General features: G+C 36.4%; 1 protein-coding gene and 1 long non-coding RNA gene across 2 annotated transcripts in view; one reads left to right on the top strand and one right to left on the bottom strand.

The window, feature by feature from the left end:
* LOC307187796 overlaps positions 1-19,805 on the bottom strand; it is a 197,691-nt gene that overhangs the window by 8,547 nt on the left and 169,339 nt on the right. The gene's annotated exons all lie outside the window — the stretch shown is intronic.
* Positions 1-19,805, top strand: part of VWC2L (von Willebrand factor C domain containing 2 like) — a 154,013-nt gene that overhangs the window by 5,110 nt on the left and 129,098 nt on the right. The window contains exon 2 of the mRNA XM_079924916.1: positions 18,716-18,845. Within this exon, the coding sequence (XP_079781042.1) occupies positions 18,716-18,845 (130 nt within the window). The remainder of the gene's footprint in view (positions 1-18,715; positions 18,846-19,805) is intronic.

Below are 19,805 nucleotides of genomic sequence, written 5' to 3' on the forward strand. Positions count from 1 at the left end.
CTCTATACAGTTACAAAGACATACTGAAGTCCCTACTTCAGTCTTTTCTGATCACTAAATTTAAACGTAAATCACTATGTTGTACACCTGAAACTTATAACATTGTACATCAACTATACCTCAGTAAAAAATAAACATTTAATGTGGTTAAAAAAATTGATATACATGTGTCACCTGATGGAAAAAATAATGTTATTTATAAACGTTGGGGTTTTTTCAACACATTGATGCAAGCTTTGAAAATGGCTTTCTCTCTACCCTTTTTGAAAACTCTAAATTTTCCAGTGTTCTGGTAATATTGTATTAAGTTAAAGGTCATTGTATAGTAGATTTTCTCATCTTTCTTTTATGTGTACTCAAGCAAAATGACACTGGAACCTACTTTTTGAGAAATAAGAAGTATAAATAATAAATTACAATAGCATTTCCTACAGAAAAACTTGATTGGAAATGTAGGTTCTATCAGCTTTGGCTCTGTGATAACTATCTCATGCTGAGTTTCTTAAATGGAGAAATAATTTCTTATTTTGCTCAGTATTTTTATAACTCTCACTCAGCTAGAATTAGCCATTTTGGATTTTTTTATACTTTAAAACTTGTACTGTTTTAGTTTTATTTCAGACACTGACAGTTGAGCAGGTTTCTGGTTTTTATTTTTAATAGGTTCAGTGTGATTATTTTCTCATTTTGCATTTTGTAAATATGTTATTGCTTTTTTTAAAAAAAAAAAAAAATGTTTTCATGCTGTGGTAAGCTGCCTAGTGTTTGCCCTGAATTTTGGATTTAACATTTAAATCTTGAGGAAAGCAGCAAAGAGGACAGAAAATTAATCACTCAGAGTATTCTGCCAAATCATCACACCCATAAAAAATGTTGATGCCAACTAAAGTTTAGAACTGACTCACTCTTCAGTGGGTACATTCATAGGAAGACAGGTTTCCCAACTTTCTCATTAATCTATGCCCCCATCATTAATGTCCAATTAACATTAATGGACATTAAATGTAACATGAAATCTGTAAAAGTGAGTAGAAAGGATTTTTGAATTTAGGACTGGGAGTTTTTTTTTTTTTAATGTCTGTTTGTTTTAATACAGAGAAAGAATGGAAAAGTAACACATTCTAGGAACTGATAACCAAATATGTGAAAGAACAGGAAAAAAAATGGGGGGCTGTAAAGAAATCTCAATTGAAGGGACTAAGAGTTAACACTTTGCAGAAATACAGCTTATTGTACCCCACCCACTCATCTGCCATGGCACCAGCTTCTATGAGAGGCACAGAAACTAAGATGTTTGTACTGGACAGAGGGGTACAGAATGCATCTTTCCAGAGGTATGAAGGTTGCATGTATGTATGTATTTTAATGCCACCAAATGGAATCAAATGTGTTATGTCCTGCTGAAATATGAGAGGCAAGGCAGTGAAAGTTTCATCCTAACAACTGGAAGCGTTTCTTTTATTTTTATTTTTTCATTTTTTGACCCTCTGTATTTATTTTAATAACAGAGAAATGGGTGAATTTTAAGAATATGGGTGGGATTTTTAAAGATATTTTTCCCAAGAGAGGATATACAAGTTCTCAACAAATGATTAATGGAACAAACAGGGGCATTTGTAAGATTTCATCCAAAGAAAGTCCTAGAAAACATCATAATTTCATGCAACAAAGATAATTGAGGTCTTTGTTGGGAGATTGAAAAGGCTAATTCCACAATCACTGACTCTGCAAAATGCAGTTTTTGTTTTGCAGAACATGCTGTAGTTTTTAATACTGAAACTGCCTTTGAGTGAATTCAAGAATGGCTTCTCCTTTCAAGTAGCTACAAAATAACAGAGATTAAGTAATCTTAACCAGTAATGACGGTTGCTCCTCTGAAGCTCAGCCCTCAGCCTGTACAACAAACAAGCTCAAAGTGGATAATTCTCAATGGGGAATATCCATCTTTGTATATAACTAGGGAGCCTCTGCTCAATTTGTATAATGTCTGACCAGTTTCAAAGATTAGAAGTCAATTTTGTTAAAACTTTATAAAGTTCCTCAAACCTTTCTCTTTCTTTTTGTATTGTGCTCACTTGACATGTTTTAATTCTACAAAACTACATTAAATCTAGAAAACAGACCAGATTTTTGAAATAATTTTTCAAAAGCTCCGATGAGAACTGGAAATGACCCTCAACACTTTTTAAAATGAGGGATTAGAATTGTAGGAATAAATGGCTTCCAAGTTAACCCCTGAAGGGATGAAATAGTCTGAAAAAGTCACTTACTTTAAATTTTAAGAGACTTGATGATCAGCTGGCCCTTTGATTAGTTATATATAGACTCACCCACTGATTTTTATCACTGTCCTTCATTCGGCAAGATGCTGCCGTTAATGGTGATAACTGTGTGATAAGCATGACTACAGAGATTTGTGTATGGGCTTCTGTTCCCTGGGCGCACCAGGAGATTGGTGTTTGATCTGCGGCCACATCTGGAAATTGCGGAGCTTATCACTGCTAGTGACTACCTCAGACTTGAGGTCAGTCATGAGCTGTGTGTAGACTTTGCTGTCCATTCCTTATTGACTCTCCAATACTATGAGAAGATGAACCTGAAAAGAGAGTGCCCTGGTAGTCTCCCCTCCAAACTTTAACTCTAATTGTACAAGCTTCTGAATATGTCAGAAATTTGCTTATTTTTCATTGTGGTTTTACTCACCAAAACACATAATTAGTCAATGGTGTGATACTAACAAGCATGTTTTTTTCTCTTATTTCATAAATTAGGTCTACATATTTTGTGCAAATTTTGTGTATTAATCTATATACAGTCTAAATTGAAATTGCTTCATACATGGGTTGTATGTGTATGTGTGTGAAATTTGAGGGAGCTGGGAAATGTTCTTACTTTAAGAAAATCTTTTTCTACTCCTCCTTATTCTCCCTGACAATATTTTTGTTTTGTTTTGTTTCCGTATAGCTTGATTTATATATCAGGCAGTGTGTTTTATGAAGGACAGCACAAGAAAAAACTATTGGTCTATTTTTTAGTTGTATTTTGCCAAGCGTTCGAGGAAGAGCTTGAAACAAATAACTAGAGGCCATTTGAAGTGATCAGTGGGTTTGCTTATCCAGGTGATCTTTCTCAAGCCTTAGTCATTATTAATTGGGGACTGGCTTATTTTAGTCTGTACTTTGAACTATTAATCCACTGATTAGCATCAGTAATCTCAGTCTCACATATCACCAGTGTTGACTTCCTTGCTTCCAGCCTGCCATATAGCACATCACAATAAAGCCATCTTTGCAAGAATTTAATGATGCCACGAAGAGTGAATAAAGTACTAAAGTGACAAAAAAATTCATTTATGTCCTGAAAAAGCTTTTAGATATTATTTTATGACTGTATAAATTAGTTTAAAGTGGATACAAATCCACTGAACACAACTCTTAATTTCCTCCCTATTACGTCATGAGACCATGAACAAAACTCAAATAATTTTAATCCTTCTATCTACAGGATGGGCACGATAATGTCATCATATGTTTTATGAAGAATTAATAGTATTGGGAATTAGAAAATTAAAGTATTGCATATCAATTTATAGTTAACAATTCTGACTGCTCAAAAGTTTGTGTTTTGTTTTTAATTAAACATTACTTGGTTGGGATTTTGAAACCATTTTGCTTTAATATTGACCCTTGGCTATGATTGTTATTTCTTGGCATGGGATTGGATTTCTAGTATCTGAGTTTATACAAGTTCTATTTATAAAAGGCAAGCATTATGGGTTGTTGCTGTTTTTTTAAATCTAAGTCCTTCCTACTCTTAAGAGCCGACAACAGAATTTTGGATATGGAAAAGAACTTTGAACTTATTTTACAGATGGTAAAACAAAGACCAACAGAAACTTAGTAAAAACACCACAATGGCTGGCATAGCTTACTATTTGCAAAGGCAATATAAATATATTTCTTTCCTGTGGTCTTTTATCTACATTTTAAGCCTTCAGGTTTAATGCTCACTTGCATCTTCCTTTCCAATAAATACATTGGATGCAAACATTTATTTCATCCAATTGTCTATAGAAATGTGATATCAGGACCTAGCTCCATGACAACCCAGAGTTACAAGCTGACAAGAACAATAAAATATTGCCATATCTAAAATCTGTCTTTGATACAGATAGAGGACAGTTTGCAAAAGGAGCCTAAGTTTACAAAGGCTCTAATAAAAAGAGGACCCTTTGTCTAAAAATGAAAAATTCTGTAATTAAAGCAAACAATATAGGCCAAAATAAAATTATAATATATTAAACACTACCTACTTATTTTCACGGAGACTATACTAGGAAGTAACAAAGGAACTAAATTAGCTGCTCTTGCCATACAGTCGATTTTAGGAACTGAGGACCTGTGTTCTTGATTTTTTTCACTCTGCAAACTCCCACCTCTCACTACATGACAGGAGTGGAGTATGAAAAATGGATGGAGTGTACAAAAATCTCTAGTTGCATGGCATTAGAACAAAGGGATATCCCTAAACTGGCATATGATCAGTATCATCTAAGGCAAGAATGCTGCAAAAATTCACATCCCTTGACCTCTCTCTCTTCAATGCTAACAATGCCAACTGAAATGATTTCAATTTATATTTTTCTAAAGTTCCCCAGATTATTCTAATGATCAGCTGGAATTTTAGTAAGGATTTTTTTTTTTTTTTCATGGTCAAGTAAATTTGAGAAATGATGCGTCCTTTACTATCTCTTGGAAATGTGCAGTGCTTGAATGTATATATTAATATATACTAACAGTGCCTGAACATTTTTTAAAGCTTTGAGAGTCAGTATGTACACAGCTCAACAGCTAAGAGCTCAACAGTATGGTGAAAACTATTTTACAGTAGGTTCTACCACTTACCTGCTAAGTGACCTAGGCACACATTACTTTACCTCTTATGTCTTAGTGCAGACATCTCTAAAACAGAGATAATAGTAAAAACTACTTGGAACACAATAAGGGATTCATAAAAGTTATCTGACATTTTTACTACTATTACTACTTACCTGTATTTAAGTCCAGTATTTCACAGATTTATGTAACAGCAGAATACTTTTTCTCTGACCATCTATTAACATCTTAAAGTTCATAAGCGTTCAATGAAACAGTTTAAGAAGTATTTTGTTGATGACCAAGATCATCCTTTATTCCTTTATCTGACTCAGATGGGCAGTTAATGATAAAAATCTATATATCTCAGCTTATCTTTTATTGCCTGGTCCTTTTTAAAGTTTCCAAAATTGCAGTAAATGTGGTTATTTATGGCAATTTATTAATTTGTGTTACATAAAACAATTTAAATGGAAAATGACTTATTCAAAATAATAATGATGACGCCAGTTACATATAACCAAAAATCTAAGACGGGGATCAGCACACTACAATCCATTAGCCAAATTCAGCTCACCACCTGTTTTTATAAGTACAGTTTTACTGGAAAATAGCAATGCTTATTCATTATGTATTGTGCATAGTGGCTTTCAGGCTGCAATCCAGCCCTGAGTAGTTGCTCCAGAGATTATATGACCCAAATAGGTCAAAAATATTTACTGTCTGGTTTTCTGTAGAAAAAGTTTGCCAACTTCTGATCTACGATCAAATTCTTCTTCTTCCCTTTCTACTTCCCTCAAATTGTACTTTCATGTAACCCGCATTCTTCAAAGTTACAAATTCTTTGGGTACTGTTAGGTATAGGTTTTACTTCATTTATAGGTGGTCTCGGGGATGTCTTTCCACGTGTGTAAATCTTCAAAGGCATCTAAATTTGCCTATTTTAAATGTATTATACATACTTAACAGCAGACACGTTAAGTCTCTTTGCACATTTGTCTCCAAGGCGTACGGCTTTGCTCTTTGCATTGATGTATGATAATTTAATAACTTTCCACTTACTCGGATGGAAATAGATAAGCAAAGATGACATTCTCGGATGAAATAGATAAGCAAAGATGATAAAAATGTCTTATATTTTGATATCCCATCTGCTCTCCTTTGACAGTGTGACAAGTAGGTATTTTTCATTTAGTGTAATATAATAGATATATTAATAAATGAAAATATGTATATTGTCTGCTCACTTATTAAGTTCACTAACATCTTTTCAAGTCAACTTATATAATCCATGGTTTGATTCCATTAGATGTCCTAAATGTCTCTGACATGTAGAGAGGTGATAGGTCTTGCAGGGGGGTGTACAAAAATGTATAAGACCATCAAGGTACGCCTAGTCTATCAAAATGAATAACACAGGTACCACTAATAGCAGATGGCATGGGCTGATTGCTCTAGGAACTCATATGAAGAAAGAAAGAATTCAGTCTGAAGAGCTTAGGAAGATCCTAAGAGTGAGGATTTCAGTGCACTGAAAACATTTTAGACAAAACAGGAAAATTGGCAAAAGTCAATGGAAAGCACGTTCAGAGAAAAGTGAGTTAACCCAAGTGGCCAGAGCAGAGGGTATAGAGAAGATAAAAAGTGAGAGACAAGCGAGAGAAGAGAGTGTGGCACCCGCTCACAATGTGGATGCCAGGTTCAGGAGCTTGGGGCAAAGCTTGGACCAAGTGGAAAATTACCAAACGGCTTGAGTCAGGGAAGTGACACAACCAGATTTGTGCCTGAGGGAAATACAAATAGTTGTTGACAATTTTATGAAATATTGTGCATCTTTGTTCCTTCATTGAATGATTTAGTTCTGAGATATTTTTATTCCCATTTTATAAACAAGAAGGGAGGCTTCTGACTAATTCTAACGCTCCATTACACCTGCCCAGATTCCATGAGTATACTATGGACATTATGAAAGAAATGTGATAGAGATGGCTTATTTTTCATTTGAGTGAGCACATCCTATATTCTGGAATACCTGTTCAATTATCACTCTGAAATATTTCATGTTAAGTCTCATATCTTTCTGATGGAAATGTAGTGCACTGCTAACATGAGGGAAATTCTTTGCCTGCTCCACGTTTTACATGGCTCAATTGGCTTCACTTAAAAAACTCCCATGGCAATAAAGAAGGGTGCATCTAAGGTGCATTACTATTTATTAAAAAAAAAAACCCTACATTCTGAATGCAGTAAGGATTGACCAGGAATATTTTTGCAAATTTAGTTATTGTTTTCATTTTAAATTTCTGCATCAGGAAAACACAAATTAAAAGCAACAACAGGGCTTCCCTGGTGGCACGGTGGTTGAGAGTCCGATGCAGGGGGCACGGGTTCGTGCCCCGGTCTGGGAAGATCCCACATGCCGCGCAGCGGCTGGGCCCGTGAGCCATGGCCGCTGAGCCTGCGCGTCCGGAGCCTGTGCTCCGCGACGGGAGAGGCCACAACAGTGAGAGGCCCGCATAAAGAAAAAAGGGCCTTGAAAGTGTTTTTTTGCGGCCTTAGAAATACCACAGTCATTGTAGAAACTCCCAGTGCTTACCAAATGAAGTCCTATTTCTGTATGAGGAGAGGACAGCCCAGCTCCCTGAAATGCCACTTATTTTCACTGTATGTTAAATAGGACAGAGAAAAAATTAAAATTGTTCAGTCTAACTTTAATTTTTTCCCAACATTAAAAATAAAGGTCTGCTAAAATAGTAAACCTTTGACTGCTGAGATTTAGAAAACTTCCTTAGGGAGAAAAAGGACAATCAGAGAATTTTCCTTTTGTTAATGAGACTCTAGGCCTTTCACACTGAAACTAGAAGATACTTTAATCAGGACTCCAAAAAATGTGAGCTCAAGTTACCCTGTTGCAAATCTGTTTTTGGCAAGACTCTGATGAAAGACTGAAGTTTCATTGCTGTAAATAAGAATCTAATTAACTATCGAAAAAATGTTGCCCAATGTCATTCTTAGTCTAAACACAATCTGAGTGCAAACATTGCTACATTTTAGAGATGCAACACAGATTGCTCTCAAAACTAAAATATATATTCTTTACAAATTTAATATCTCAAATAATTCATATTGGAAATGATTATGTGATAATTTAATAAAAATAATTTATGATCAATATACTTTTTAAGAAATACACAGCCACTGAAAATGAACAAAGGGAAATTAAAAAACAAAAAAAACCACTGGTCAAGTTGAAAGCTATGATGACAATGTCAGTCATTTACCCAATGCTGCATAATTTACAAGCTTCTTCAAAATATTACGTTATTTCCTTTTTGTCTCACAAGAATCCAATGAGGAAAATTAGAGCTCTCTTAAAATTATGTTATTATTAATTCCATCTTACAAATAAGAAACCCCAGTGTCAAGTGGGTTTAAATAACCTGTCCAAGGTAATACAACAGTGTTCGATGGCAGGACTTAAGCTCCAAACGTGCCTACTCTACATTATCCAATAGCTGAATTCCATTGGGCCATTCAGCCCAGTGGAATTGGGCTGAATTCCACTGGTCCGTAGCACTAACAATTTTTATAAACAGCTACAAAGTTTTGACTGCTTCTGCTTTACTTGCACAAAAGATACACACTAAAGTCAGAAGGTTTAATCAAGAAATTACTCAAGAGTTTTTCAATTACAATATTGTAATTTTCAATTACAATATTCTTTCATATTATTGCCCATAAGCCATCCCAATATTTTTTTGTGGAATAAGGTGTAAGCTATGAATTAAGCATCAAATAATGTAGTATAAAATACAGTAGGAAATTGCTATTTGGACTTAAAATGAAAATATTTTAATATTAGCAATTATAAAGCACTTTATTAATTTTTAATTACTCTATTTATAACATGGAAAAGAATATTACTAGTAAATGGAAAATGAAGAAAAGATTTGTTAAGTAATAATCTGACTGGCATTCCCAATACAAATGGATTTTTGTATAGGAGTGCCTATACCCCCCACCCCGCAGACCCTGAAAAGCCGTGAATTCAGTATCATCCATGCAAGGCTAGAAGGCTAGAGTTTATGGCCCTCTCTGTTATCACCTTCGCTCAGTGTTTCCTGTAGAATAGAACTGATCGTATTTGTCTCTTACGTGAACTTTCACATTGTAGAATTCTCACGGTGATGTATTCTCCCCCACCCACACATGACCTTATTTTAATGCTGTTGTAGATGATAGGCTTTTAACTGATATCAACAGTCTGTCCTTCACAGTGTCAACAGGAAAGTTTTGAAGTTATGCAGTTGCTCACTTTTCCCTTGTTGCATAAATGGGTAATAAATGGAACATCCTTAGCATGGAGACATACAGGCTGTACTTGAAATATTCAGTTCCTTGTCAAAGACCTTTGTACTAAAAGCAATTGTCAATCCAGAGTATCAGTGAAGAACTAGAGACTGCTGCTTTTCTAAGCTATTTCACAGGTATAGGTGTGATATCAATACTTTATCAAAATCTTTATCTTGAATCTGCTAGCCTTTGTCTACACCTTTGGGTTCTCCTTTGAAGATCTTAGAGGCAACTAAAACATCCTTTATTTTCCTCTTAAATACACACTGATATTTCTTCTTAAGTGTGCATTTGCCTACTTAAAAAAATACATCTGTGATTGCAACTGAAGAGTGGTTTTTGCTTACCTTCTCCTTATCTATATTTTATTTTTCTCTATGCTGGTCTTCATTTTTCAGAAAAAGCTATATTTTATTGTCATAAAACTCCTTGAAAATACTCAGATTAAAAAAATGGTTCTATATACCATCAGTTTATCAGAATACGCAATATATAATTGTAGAGTTGCCTGTCCTTAAAACAAATGCCAAAATATATTTAAATAAATTTTTAGAAGAAAATACTTTAGAGAAAAAAACATTAATATAATGTCATTGTTGTGTTGCAACTATAATGATGAGTTTTAAAGAATGAGTAAACTTTCTGTACTTGATAATAATTTTAGACTGGGTATTTCATCAACTGTTTTTGCAATATTCTTGTGTTTTACATTAGCTCAGAGTAAATGCAAATGAGTAGAAGGATTAAATTTAATAATTCTGTCTTCCATTCTAATAGTACCATCAGTTATTCTTATAAATAATCAATTCATTTCAAAACTTATTTTTATAGACATCTAGATTGTCACTATTGCCATTTATTGAGGGAAGGCTAGCTATGGAGTTCATCTTAGTATACCGTATATACATTATCTTGTGTATAATACACATTTAATAAAAATGCTGAATAAATAATTTTTAAAATTTATATCATTTCTGAATTTTAGTTTATTACCTACCTAGTTTACTGTATCTACATGGGCAAAGCTATGTGCACTCTTTACAATTGCTTGACTAAAATGTTTCTGTTTTCAACAAGCATGAAGTAGTTTTTGACAGATACCCTAGAAATAATATTCCAGCATATATTATCAAAATACCAACTTCTCAGAAAGAATATCTACTACTTAAACTTGTTACTCAAATGATACAATCATACACATTTGCTGACCAATGGAGGTGATTATAAAAAAAAAATCTATGCATCTGTTTTTTTATTTGCTTCAGCAGTATTGAAATTCATAAAGAAGTTCCAGCTCTATGTCCATAAATTGATTAGACTTAAAACCTCAGTGTTTCAAATATGCTCCAATCAATAGGACAGATCACTGAAGAGGTCACCACAACCCCATTAGACATACGACAATGAGGGGCATTTTAATCAGTGACACAATGGGTCTTATTTCAGATGACTGTGAATTTTGGTTAAAATCCATTGGACCCATTGATTATTAGGTGACATCTGCCACATGCAAGTTACTGGCTACAGGATTGGCAGTGGATGTTAAATACTCTTGTACTCTGTAATTTAATGTATATTTTAATGAAGTGAACAGTGAGATTTCTGACAGACATCAGCAACTTTGAAATAGAGTCTTCCAAATTTCTCAGAGTCTGAAAGTAATGAGATTTGTTCCATAAAGTGATGAAATTTATGCCATAAATTATCTCTAAGAGAAGAGTGCTTCTTAAAGCAGAATCATTTCCTTGGTAGAGATCAGATTTTAAATAGTTGTTTAATAAGAAGTTTTTGGAAAAGCAGTCTGCGCTGTGTTCTCTCTGAAAATTTTTACCTGTTATCAAAGAAATGGAGTGCCACGTGGATCAAAGGCCCACTATCACTTGGACAGAAGGAAAGCCACTGATATAGTTACTATGCTAAAACTTGGCACTTAGAATATATCCTATCAATAAAGATGCAGACATAGAGCATGAACTTGAGGACATGGGGAGGGGGAAGGGTAAGCTGGGATGAAGTGAGAGAGTGGCATGGACATATATACACTACCAAACGTAAAATAGATAGCCAGTGGGAAGCAGCCATATGGCACAGGGAGATCAGCACAGTGCTCTGTGACCACCTAGAGGGGTGGGATAGGGAGGGTGGGAGGGAGACGCAAGAGGGAGGAGATATGGGAACATATGTATATGTATAACTGATTTACTTTGTTATACAGCAGAAGCTAACACACCATTGTAAAGTAATTATACTCCAATAAAGATGTTAAAAAAAAAAGAATATATCCTATCCATTTATGTATCCATCCATTCAATCTTCAACAATATTCACAGAGGACTTTCTAGGAATCAAGTTTTGTTTCTCAGAGTATTCAGCATGTGTTTTGTTGGACTTTGTACTTTAACTCATCCTTTAGGAAAAAGGACATGTCTAAAATCAGGGCAGGACAGGAATAGAAATGCAGACATAGAGAACGGACGTGTGGACACAGGGTGGGAAGAGGAGGGTGGGATGAACCCGCAGATTAGGTTTGACATCAATACACTACCATGTGTAAAATGGATAGCTAGTGGGAACCTGCTGGATAGCACAGGGAGCTCAGCTCAGTGCTCTGCGATGACCTAGATGGGTGGATGGGGTGGGGGAGGGAGGTCCAGGAGGGAGGGGATATAGGTTTACATATAGCTGATTCACTTCAATGTACAGCAGAAACTAACACAACATTGTAAAGCAACTATACTCCAATAAAAAAAAAAAATCAAGGCTTCTTTCTGAAAAATATTTTATAATATACTAAAATCATTTTGTTTAATAAGTAACCATTAGGGCTTCCCTGGTGGCGCAGTGGTTGAGAGTCCGCCTGCCAATGCAGGGGACACGGGTTCGTGCCCCGGTCTGGGAGAATCCCACATGCCGCGGAGCGGCTGGGCCCGTGAGCCATGGCCGCTGAGCCTGTGCATCTGGAGCCTGTGCTCCACAACAGGAGACGCCACAACAGTGAGAGGCCCGCGTACCACACACACACACACACAAAAAAAAAGGTAATCATTAAATTTGACACACACTATAAAATGAGGCTAGCTTTTCCTCAGACCCTTTAACAATACCTCTACATGTATTTTCATCTTAGTTATCATGGTGTTTTCTAGTGCAACAAAGTCTGTAATCATCAACTGCTAGTCTAGTCAGTAGAGTGCTTGAAAATTGACTTAACTGGTGATCCACATGATGGATATTCAAGGAATTTCAAATTACCTATAGAAAGTAAGTTTATTATTCATTGCCATAATGCCGAAAGCCAAATATTTATTTCATGACTCATAATCAGAAACCTTTCCCCCTCAAAGTGCCCTTTACAACATTTAAGTAAAATGCAAACATCTTATTGAATCACAATCCTGTCCATGTATGATAAACACAGGTGAAACTGCCCAGAGGTATGGTTTAACAAATAAGAAAATACAGAATATGCATAATTAATTACGTATATGTTAACAAAGGTTTCTTGAGTATCTATTATGTACTAAGATATCTTCTTGGTGCCAAGAATACAGCCAAGAACAGTACACTGTAAGGAGCTTATACATTATGGGGAAGGCAGATAAAAATAAACAAATAGAAGCAAATCAATAAGGTAATTTCATAAACTGACGAGAGCACTGAATGGTCAATGTGTTGGAGAAAGATGACGGAGGAATAGTCGTGTAAGAGCTCCCCGGAGAGAGGGCATTTGAGTTGACACCTAAATGATGAGACTTCAAGAAAAGAAAATAGGTTTGTTGCCTTTCTTTTCTTTTCTGAGTGATTTATAATGGTCATTTTAACCATTCACCATTACTCTTTATCTAGAGGCTTCTAATAAGAATTTTTCTTCAGTGTGTTTCTGACATGATTAATTCTATTAGTCCACAAATCTCGCCACCAAACCAAGTCCTATAAAACTTTATTGCAACCACCTCTGCAATCATATACTACTTTGAATAAGAGAAATAACCTGAATGTTCTTTTAAATACAGTTGTGTGCTTCCAATTTTATATTTTTTGAATTATTTTTCAGAAAGCCATCACTAGCTAAGTATGCAAGTGAATTATAATAATAATGTTATATTTCTTACATATTTTATGTGCTTCCCAGTAACTCTGTGAGGCCAGTAATATTGTTATTCTTTTGTTTTATAAATAAGAAACTAATGCACAGAAAGGCTATGTAATTTTCCCAAGATTCACAGCTAAAGCATCTGAGATTCGAACTCAAGTCCTAAGGCTATAGAGAACTTGCTTTTAACCATGATACCACAGCCACTGAAACGAAGCCAACAAAATGAAAATTTTTTTTCGGTTTTTCCTAATTTAAAATTCCTTAACTTGTAAGAGTGTTGTTATCTTAAACCTTACCAAATTAAACTAGTAAGCTGAACACTGCCATGTCCCTTGTCACTTTGAGGTTTGAATTTGTATAACAAACCTTACAGACTGTGGCCATTTCCTCCCAGGCACCCTACATGCAAAATGCCAGTAACAGCCGTCACATAAATAACAATGCCACGAGGTATTACAGTGTGGACCAAACGTCCAGCCTCTCCTCAGGTATGGATAAGTAAGTCTCATTGTATTCAGAGTATAAGGGTGTATTTTCTATAAACATCTGGAAACTTCCTTGCAACCAGTCTCCAATAACACGTTCTAATAATCCCATGTTAACACTTGATGACCCCATTAGATTACAAATTCTCACAAAGAACATATTTGATTGTTTTTCTGGAGTTATTCAGTCACTCTGCTAATCTAAGTTACTAGTTCTCAGTAACTTTAAATTGCGGAGCATTCTACTGTTTCCTGGGTTCTGGAATTCCAATTCTCCTAGAATTCTCAAAAGTCACAGTCAGTGGCATTGGGATTTCAGCTTCAAGGTCTTCAGAAGTGAACCACAGTTTAAAGGATGTGTGCTGCCATGTTTCCATTCTAATACCAAGGAGGAGGATTTGAATTCTAGTCACCTAAACCAATATTTTAGAAAGAGCCCCATTTTATTCTATTAATTTTAAAATAAATATGTATCTAGCAGGAAACCCCCTGAACTTTAGGAACAGCTGGGACAGCATTTGGATTTGCCATGCAGATATATTCAGTGACAGTGAGAACTACAGATAAAAGTCGTGGTTTCTGCTTAAACAGAGTCCCACGTTAGATATTCAAAAACCACTAAGCTAATGACATACAGATTCATAACAGACATATAATATTCAGATCACCTTATACAAACGTTAACAAATAATTATGTGTTAACGTTTGTATTAACATGAATAACTTCTTAACAAATTTGTTAACAAATAATTTGTTAATTGTTAACAAATAATTAAAAAGTAATTTTAATTATTTGTTAATGTTCGTATATATATTGAATGTTACTTTATTTTTCAAAGCTTTCACTGAAATAAAAGGCTCTGTGAGATTTCTCAAAAAAAGATTTTCCAGGTATAAAATTTTAGGATGGTGTCATTTAATCATCTTACTGACCAGATCTCTAACTGACAAAAGCCATGTACTGGTCATACTTTCACATGTTCTTCTAAAAAAAAATAGCTAGTAAGAATAATTTTTTCTCAAGTACTTGTTCCAGTGTTCTCTGTTGCTCTAAGGATAGCTTTATTGTTTAATCTTTGGTTTTACAGGCCATATTTTCAGATTTAATCTATAGTTATCACATTGAAGAGCCTGATAAAAGGAAATTTGTAACCAGCTCAGTACTTAAGATGTAAAGATTTATTCAAAGCATCAAACCTTTCAGAGTTTTATGCTGTAAGGTGGGAAGGGTTTTTACGGTAATGTAAATAAATGTGAAGGATTTTTACAGTAATGTTCATGTCAAAGTAGCACACTGCTCACCCCTAGGAACTTCTGGCTGTATAAGCAACACCTTTTTAGAAGCACGGTGGGAAGCAGGGGTGGCAGAGGAAGTCAAGCGAGGCAAGAAAACAATGATGTGCAAACTGGCCAGTTTCTGAAAGGAAAGAGACTTGGCGAGGCTGGAGCGGACGGAGTGGGCTTTAGTGTGAGGTCAGTAGATTAAATCTGATAGAGTGTTTGGAGGGGCGGAGGCAGGCACACAGAGGCTTGAGATGAGAAGAAATAGGCTGTAACAGAGGCGTTCTTTGTAAAAACAACTGAATGATAACAAAAGAGGAATTAACATGTTTCTGACACGAGATTCTGGGCCAGGAAGAGAGAGACTGGTATACGAATAAAGCCAGGTTCAGGGAAGGACTGATTCGAAGTTGCCAATGGCAAGGGTGATAGTCTAATTTTTCTAATTTATGTTTCTCACTACTCAAAATCCCTTTTAAAAATCTGGCATCCTTTTATCACTAAGCCTTATAGTCTTAGGTCTTTCTCAGAGTATTTCTCAGGACTCCAGTGTATACACATCCAGCCTCCACTGATTTTCAGGCAGAGGCTCTGGAGTCTTTACTAGATTATTATCTGTTATTGCTTCTCCCAGATAACTACCATGAGTGTAGCTACCAGGTTACAAGACTTGAAGGTGCCCAAGTCCCCAAGAACATGAGCCTCGTGGCAACCTAACTTCAGCCTATTACAATTTTCTACGAACTCACATTTGCAAAAAGTTTAAAAGCTCTACAGCTCCAACGAGAGAGAGGCATGAACATATATACACTACCAAACGTAAGGTAGATAGCTAGTGGGAAGCAGCCGCATAGCACAGGGATATCAGCTCAGTGCTTTGTGACCACCTGGAGGGGTGGGATAGGGAGGGTGGGAGGGAGGGAGACGCAAGAGGGAAGAGATATGGGAACATATGTATAACTGATTCACTTTGTTATAAAGCAGAAACTAACACACCATTGTAAAGCAACTATACCCCAATAAAGATGTTAAAAAAATTTTTTTAAAAAAGCTCTACAGCTCCATAATAATCTATGCACTAACTAACCCAGTTAGTGAAATTCTCTTTAACAGGAAGTATCTATCCTCTATAAATCAATTATTCAGCTGCTAATGGTTATTCCTACGGATCTGGTCTGCCTGAAGAAGTGTACAACACACTGGACAATAAACTACTCAGATGGGAGTGCATAGAATAGCCATGCTTGCCATCACGTGGCAGTACCATATAGCAGTTAGGATGCCTAGATTCAAATCCTGCCCTTTCTCCTACTGCCTACAGGACCTGGGAAAGCTATTGAACCTCTCTCAGACTATTTCCTTCTCTGTGAGATGGAGGTAATAACAAATCTTCTTTCATAGGGTTATTATGAAAAATAAGTAAGTTGATGTAAGGAAATTGCTCTAGCATGATACTCAGTAGTTAATAATGTTCAAAAACATTGTTTGAGTCAGAATGGTGTTCTTCCTCAGTCTGTGATGGGAATCGAATTATCCAACTCTTTCTCAAGGACCACAGTTGCTCTGAGGTAGACATTTTGCATTGGAAAATCTAGGGGCTCTTTGGGATTTTTAGTGCCAAAATCAGTCCACTGGAGTTGCATAGATCAGCCCCTCCTTCAGCTAGAAGGGAAACAGCAAGAACAATCCCAACTGTGGAAGAGCAAGGTACAGAAACAATATTAGCCACTCCCTTTTTCTCTCATGTTAGCAATAAATGCAGGCCAAGTCCTTGCTGTACTTCAGAAGGCTGTGCAAAAATACTTTGCGACTAATCAAGAACAGGGAGACACCTCTGACAATTCTGCTTGGGAATTTAAGATATCACATTGGGACTTCAAAATAAGAGGCAGTATAGCAGCTAGAATATCCATCTCTCACGCCGTTTCCTCACTTAAAATCCCCTTCGTCAAATAATGTGTTGTGGTAACAAAGCCTTTTCCTTAATTTACTGAGGTTTTCAGTGGAGGGAGCTTCAGGAAACTTCCCGCCCTTGGGATGATCCAGTAGATTTTTCTGGAATACTTAACACAACTCAACCACATGGTAAAGAGCTTAACTGTACTCTTCAATAAACTTACTGACCATGCTAAGAAATTGCAATATTTCTTCCACAGATTCTATGGCTAATTCTCTTGTTTCTACTAAACTTGAAAGTAAAACAGTTCATTGAAAGCTAGACCATCATTCTTCAAGCAGAAAGCAAAGAGAAAATTAATTTAAAAATAATTAGTTTGAAAGGCTTCCACTCTCACAGACCACCTGAGTCAAGAAACATTGGTATTACCCAAACTGTCAAGCTCATGAAGAAACAAGAGCTGGCAGGCATTATGGACAGTAGTCACTGAGATAAAGGCTGTGGACTTTAATTAACACAATTTTGAAGTGAGGCACTGTGGCACAGAATTGGAGACAGAATTTTCCAGGAACAAATGGCTTGCTTTGAGAAGTATAGACCTGTATAACTTCTGAGACCTCTAAGTTCTCATTCCAGAATTCTCAATTTCTGTTTTATGAGAAGGGAAACCTAGAAAGTATAAAGGATGAGATAGTCACAGAGTGGCCACTGCTTTAGATTATTTGTGGTATAGAAAGTTTCTAGAAAGGAAACACAAAACCCCAAACTCATTCTTGGTTGGTAAGTACTGTGAAGACAAAAATTTTCTGCTTTTTAATTTTTTTCTCTAAATTAATCACTGTTCAATTCCATTTTTAGAGTGTCTCTTAAATAGTGACTTTTTTTTTTTCTGCGGTACGCGGGCCTCTCACTGTTGTGGCCTCTCCCGTTGCGGAGCACAGGCTCCGGACACGCAGGCTCAGCGGCCATGGCTCACGGGCCCAGCCGCTCCTTGGCATGTGGGATCTTCCCGGACCGGGGCACGAACCCGTGCCCCCTGCATCAGCAGGCGGACTCTCAAACCACTGCGCCACCAGGGAAGCCCAACAGTGACTTTTTAAGTCAATCAATTTTAGTCCATTCATAAAAGCAAGGAGGCAAGATGAAAGGTATTCACTAAATCTTTCAAGAGGCAGTACCTGGATGTTTGGATCCCAAATGCAATGTCCTCTAAAATTCACATTGGAAAAAAACGCCCTTTAGAGTCTAGGTTAGCTTGAAAAGGAGTTTCTACCAAGGGTACGGATCTCCATTTACTATTTTCTTGTTTCTCAGTAATCCTTTTCTTTCTTAGGAAATAAAATGAAAAATGGCAAAAACTTATTTCACATGCTCCAGTGTCATTCCTGTTTACCAGAGGAAGGCAGAGCAATAAGTGCATCTGGAAACCAAACCAGGAGGTGACATATTTGTTGTCCAAACCTTCCTTTGAAAAGTAGGAACATAAGACATAAGAAAAGTCATACATGAGCACTCTGGTTGCTCATGGCAACCTGAGCTGCACATGGCAACCCACCTTTGCTTGGATGTCCAGGTGGCCTTCCATGGGGGAAGAGTGATCATACACATGGTAAATGGAGTTGATACAGTAAAGCCAGTATAAACACTGATGTTTTGTCTTCTGACAGCATATGAATGTGCAAGCATTAAGTTATAGGAGAAAAGGGGCTAATTTTAGATTTGTTCCTAGCCCTCTCCATGTGAATGGTGTCGCTGTGAGCCCAGCAATGAAGTTCACTGTGTTGTAGCAGACTGCGCAGTTCCTGAGTGTGTCAACCCAGTCTATGAACCAGAACAATGTTGTCCTGTCTGCAAAAATGGTAAGACCGTACTGCATTAGCTTTCAAAGAGGGGTTAGTGCAAAATACAGATATTCCACCACTGCACACCATTCAATGCAAAAGCCCTCTAAGATCTGCCTGTGGTTTTTCAATGTGGGCATGGCCAATTAATATTTCTATCCCATCTTAAAGTGAAAATAAGCCAGCACTGGGTGAGTCATGAAGCTTTCCATCTGGAGAATTAAAGCTCTTATAAGCTGACTTTGTTGTGGTCCCTATTATTTATTGTCGATCTATACGGAGAATTTTGGAAAGAACGCAGTACCATCTTTTTATAGTGACTGAATTTCCTCTCTTCTGGAGGCTATGAAGCTGTTCCTAGTGCATAAGCCAGGATAGAGAGTAGGATAAATGCCAGGTATTTTGCTTTGGGCATAGATAAGACCTTAGGCTCAAAGTTATCAAAGAATTACAGAATTCAATTACTCATACACTTAAGTAGAAGTAAGGAAGACTAGAAAGTTTAGGGCTTTTATTCTAGGTTTTTATTACAATGGAAACCTGCTCTCAGAGTAATAGCTATAGAGGGGAACTTGGCTTATAAGTTTATGGGTTCCTTTTGGCCCTCATAGGATGGAGAGGTTGAAATGACTATGGCATGCCAATCACCCAAAATCCAGGTGAGGCTGCAGAGAAGACAATGCAATGCCATTAACCCAGGACAGCAAAGTCAAAATCACACTCTTGCTACTGGTCATATACCAACCAAAAAATAAAGCTTCACTGTGTAACATTCCACAGATGTCCCCACTTGGCATTAATATATGCTTGAAAAAGTAGTTCTAGCTCTTAATTAAGCTGAGGTCACCGTAATGCTGAATCCCTATGCCCTTCCTTGAATTAGCAGCTCTCATCTTCTCTATTACACATTTTTTTGGTCCAGAATTTGGCATTATGTGAGATCACCTACTAATCTTTTTCTCTTGCAGAATTATAATT

This window comes from Stenella coeruleoalba (genome assembly GCF_951394435.1).
Source record: "Stenella coeruleoalba genome assembly, chromosome: 6".
NCBI classification, from domain to species: domain Eukaryota; kingdom Metazoa; phylum Chordata; class Mammalia; order Artiodactyla; family Delphinidae; genus Stenella; species Stenella coeruleoalba.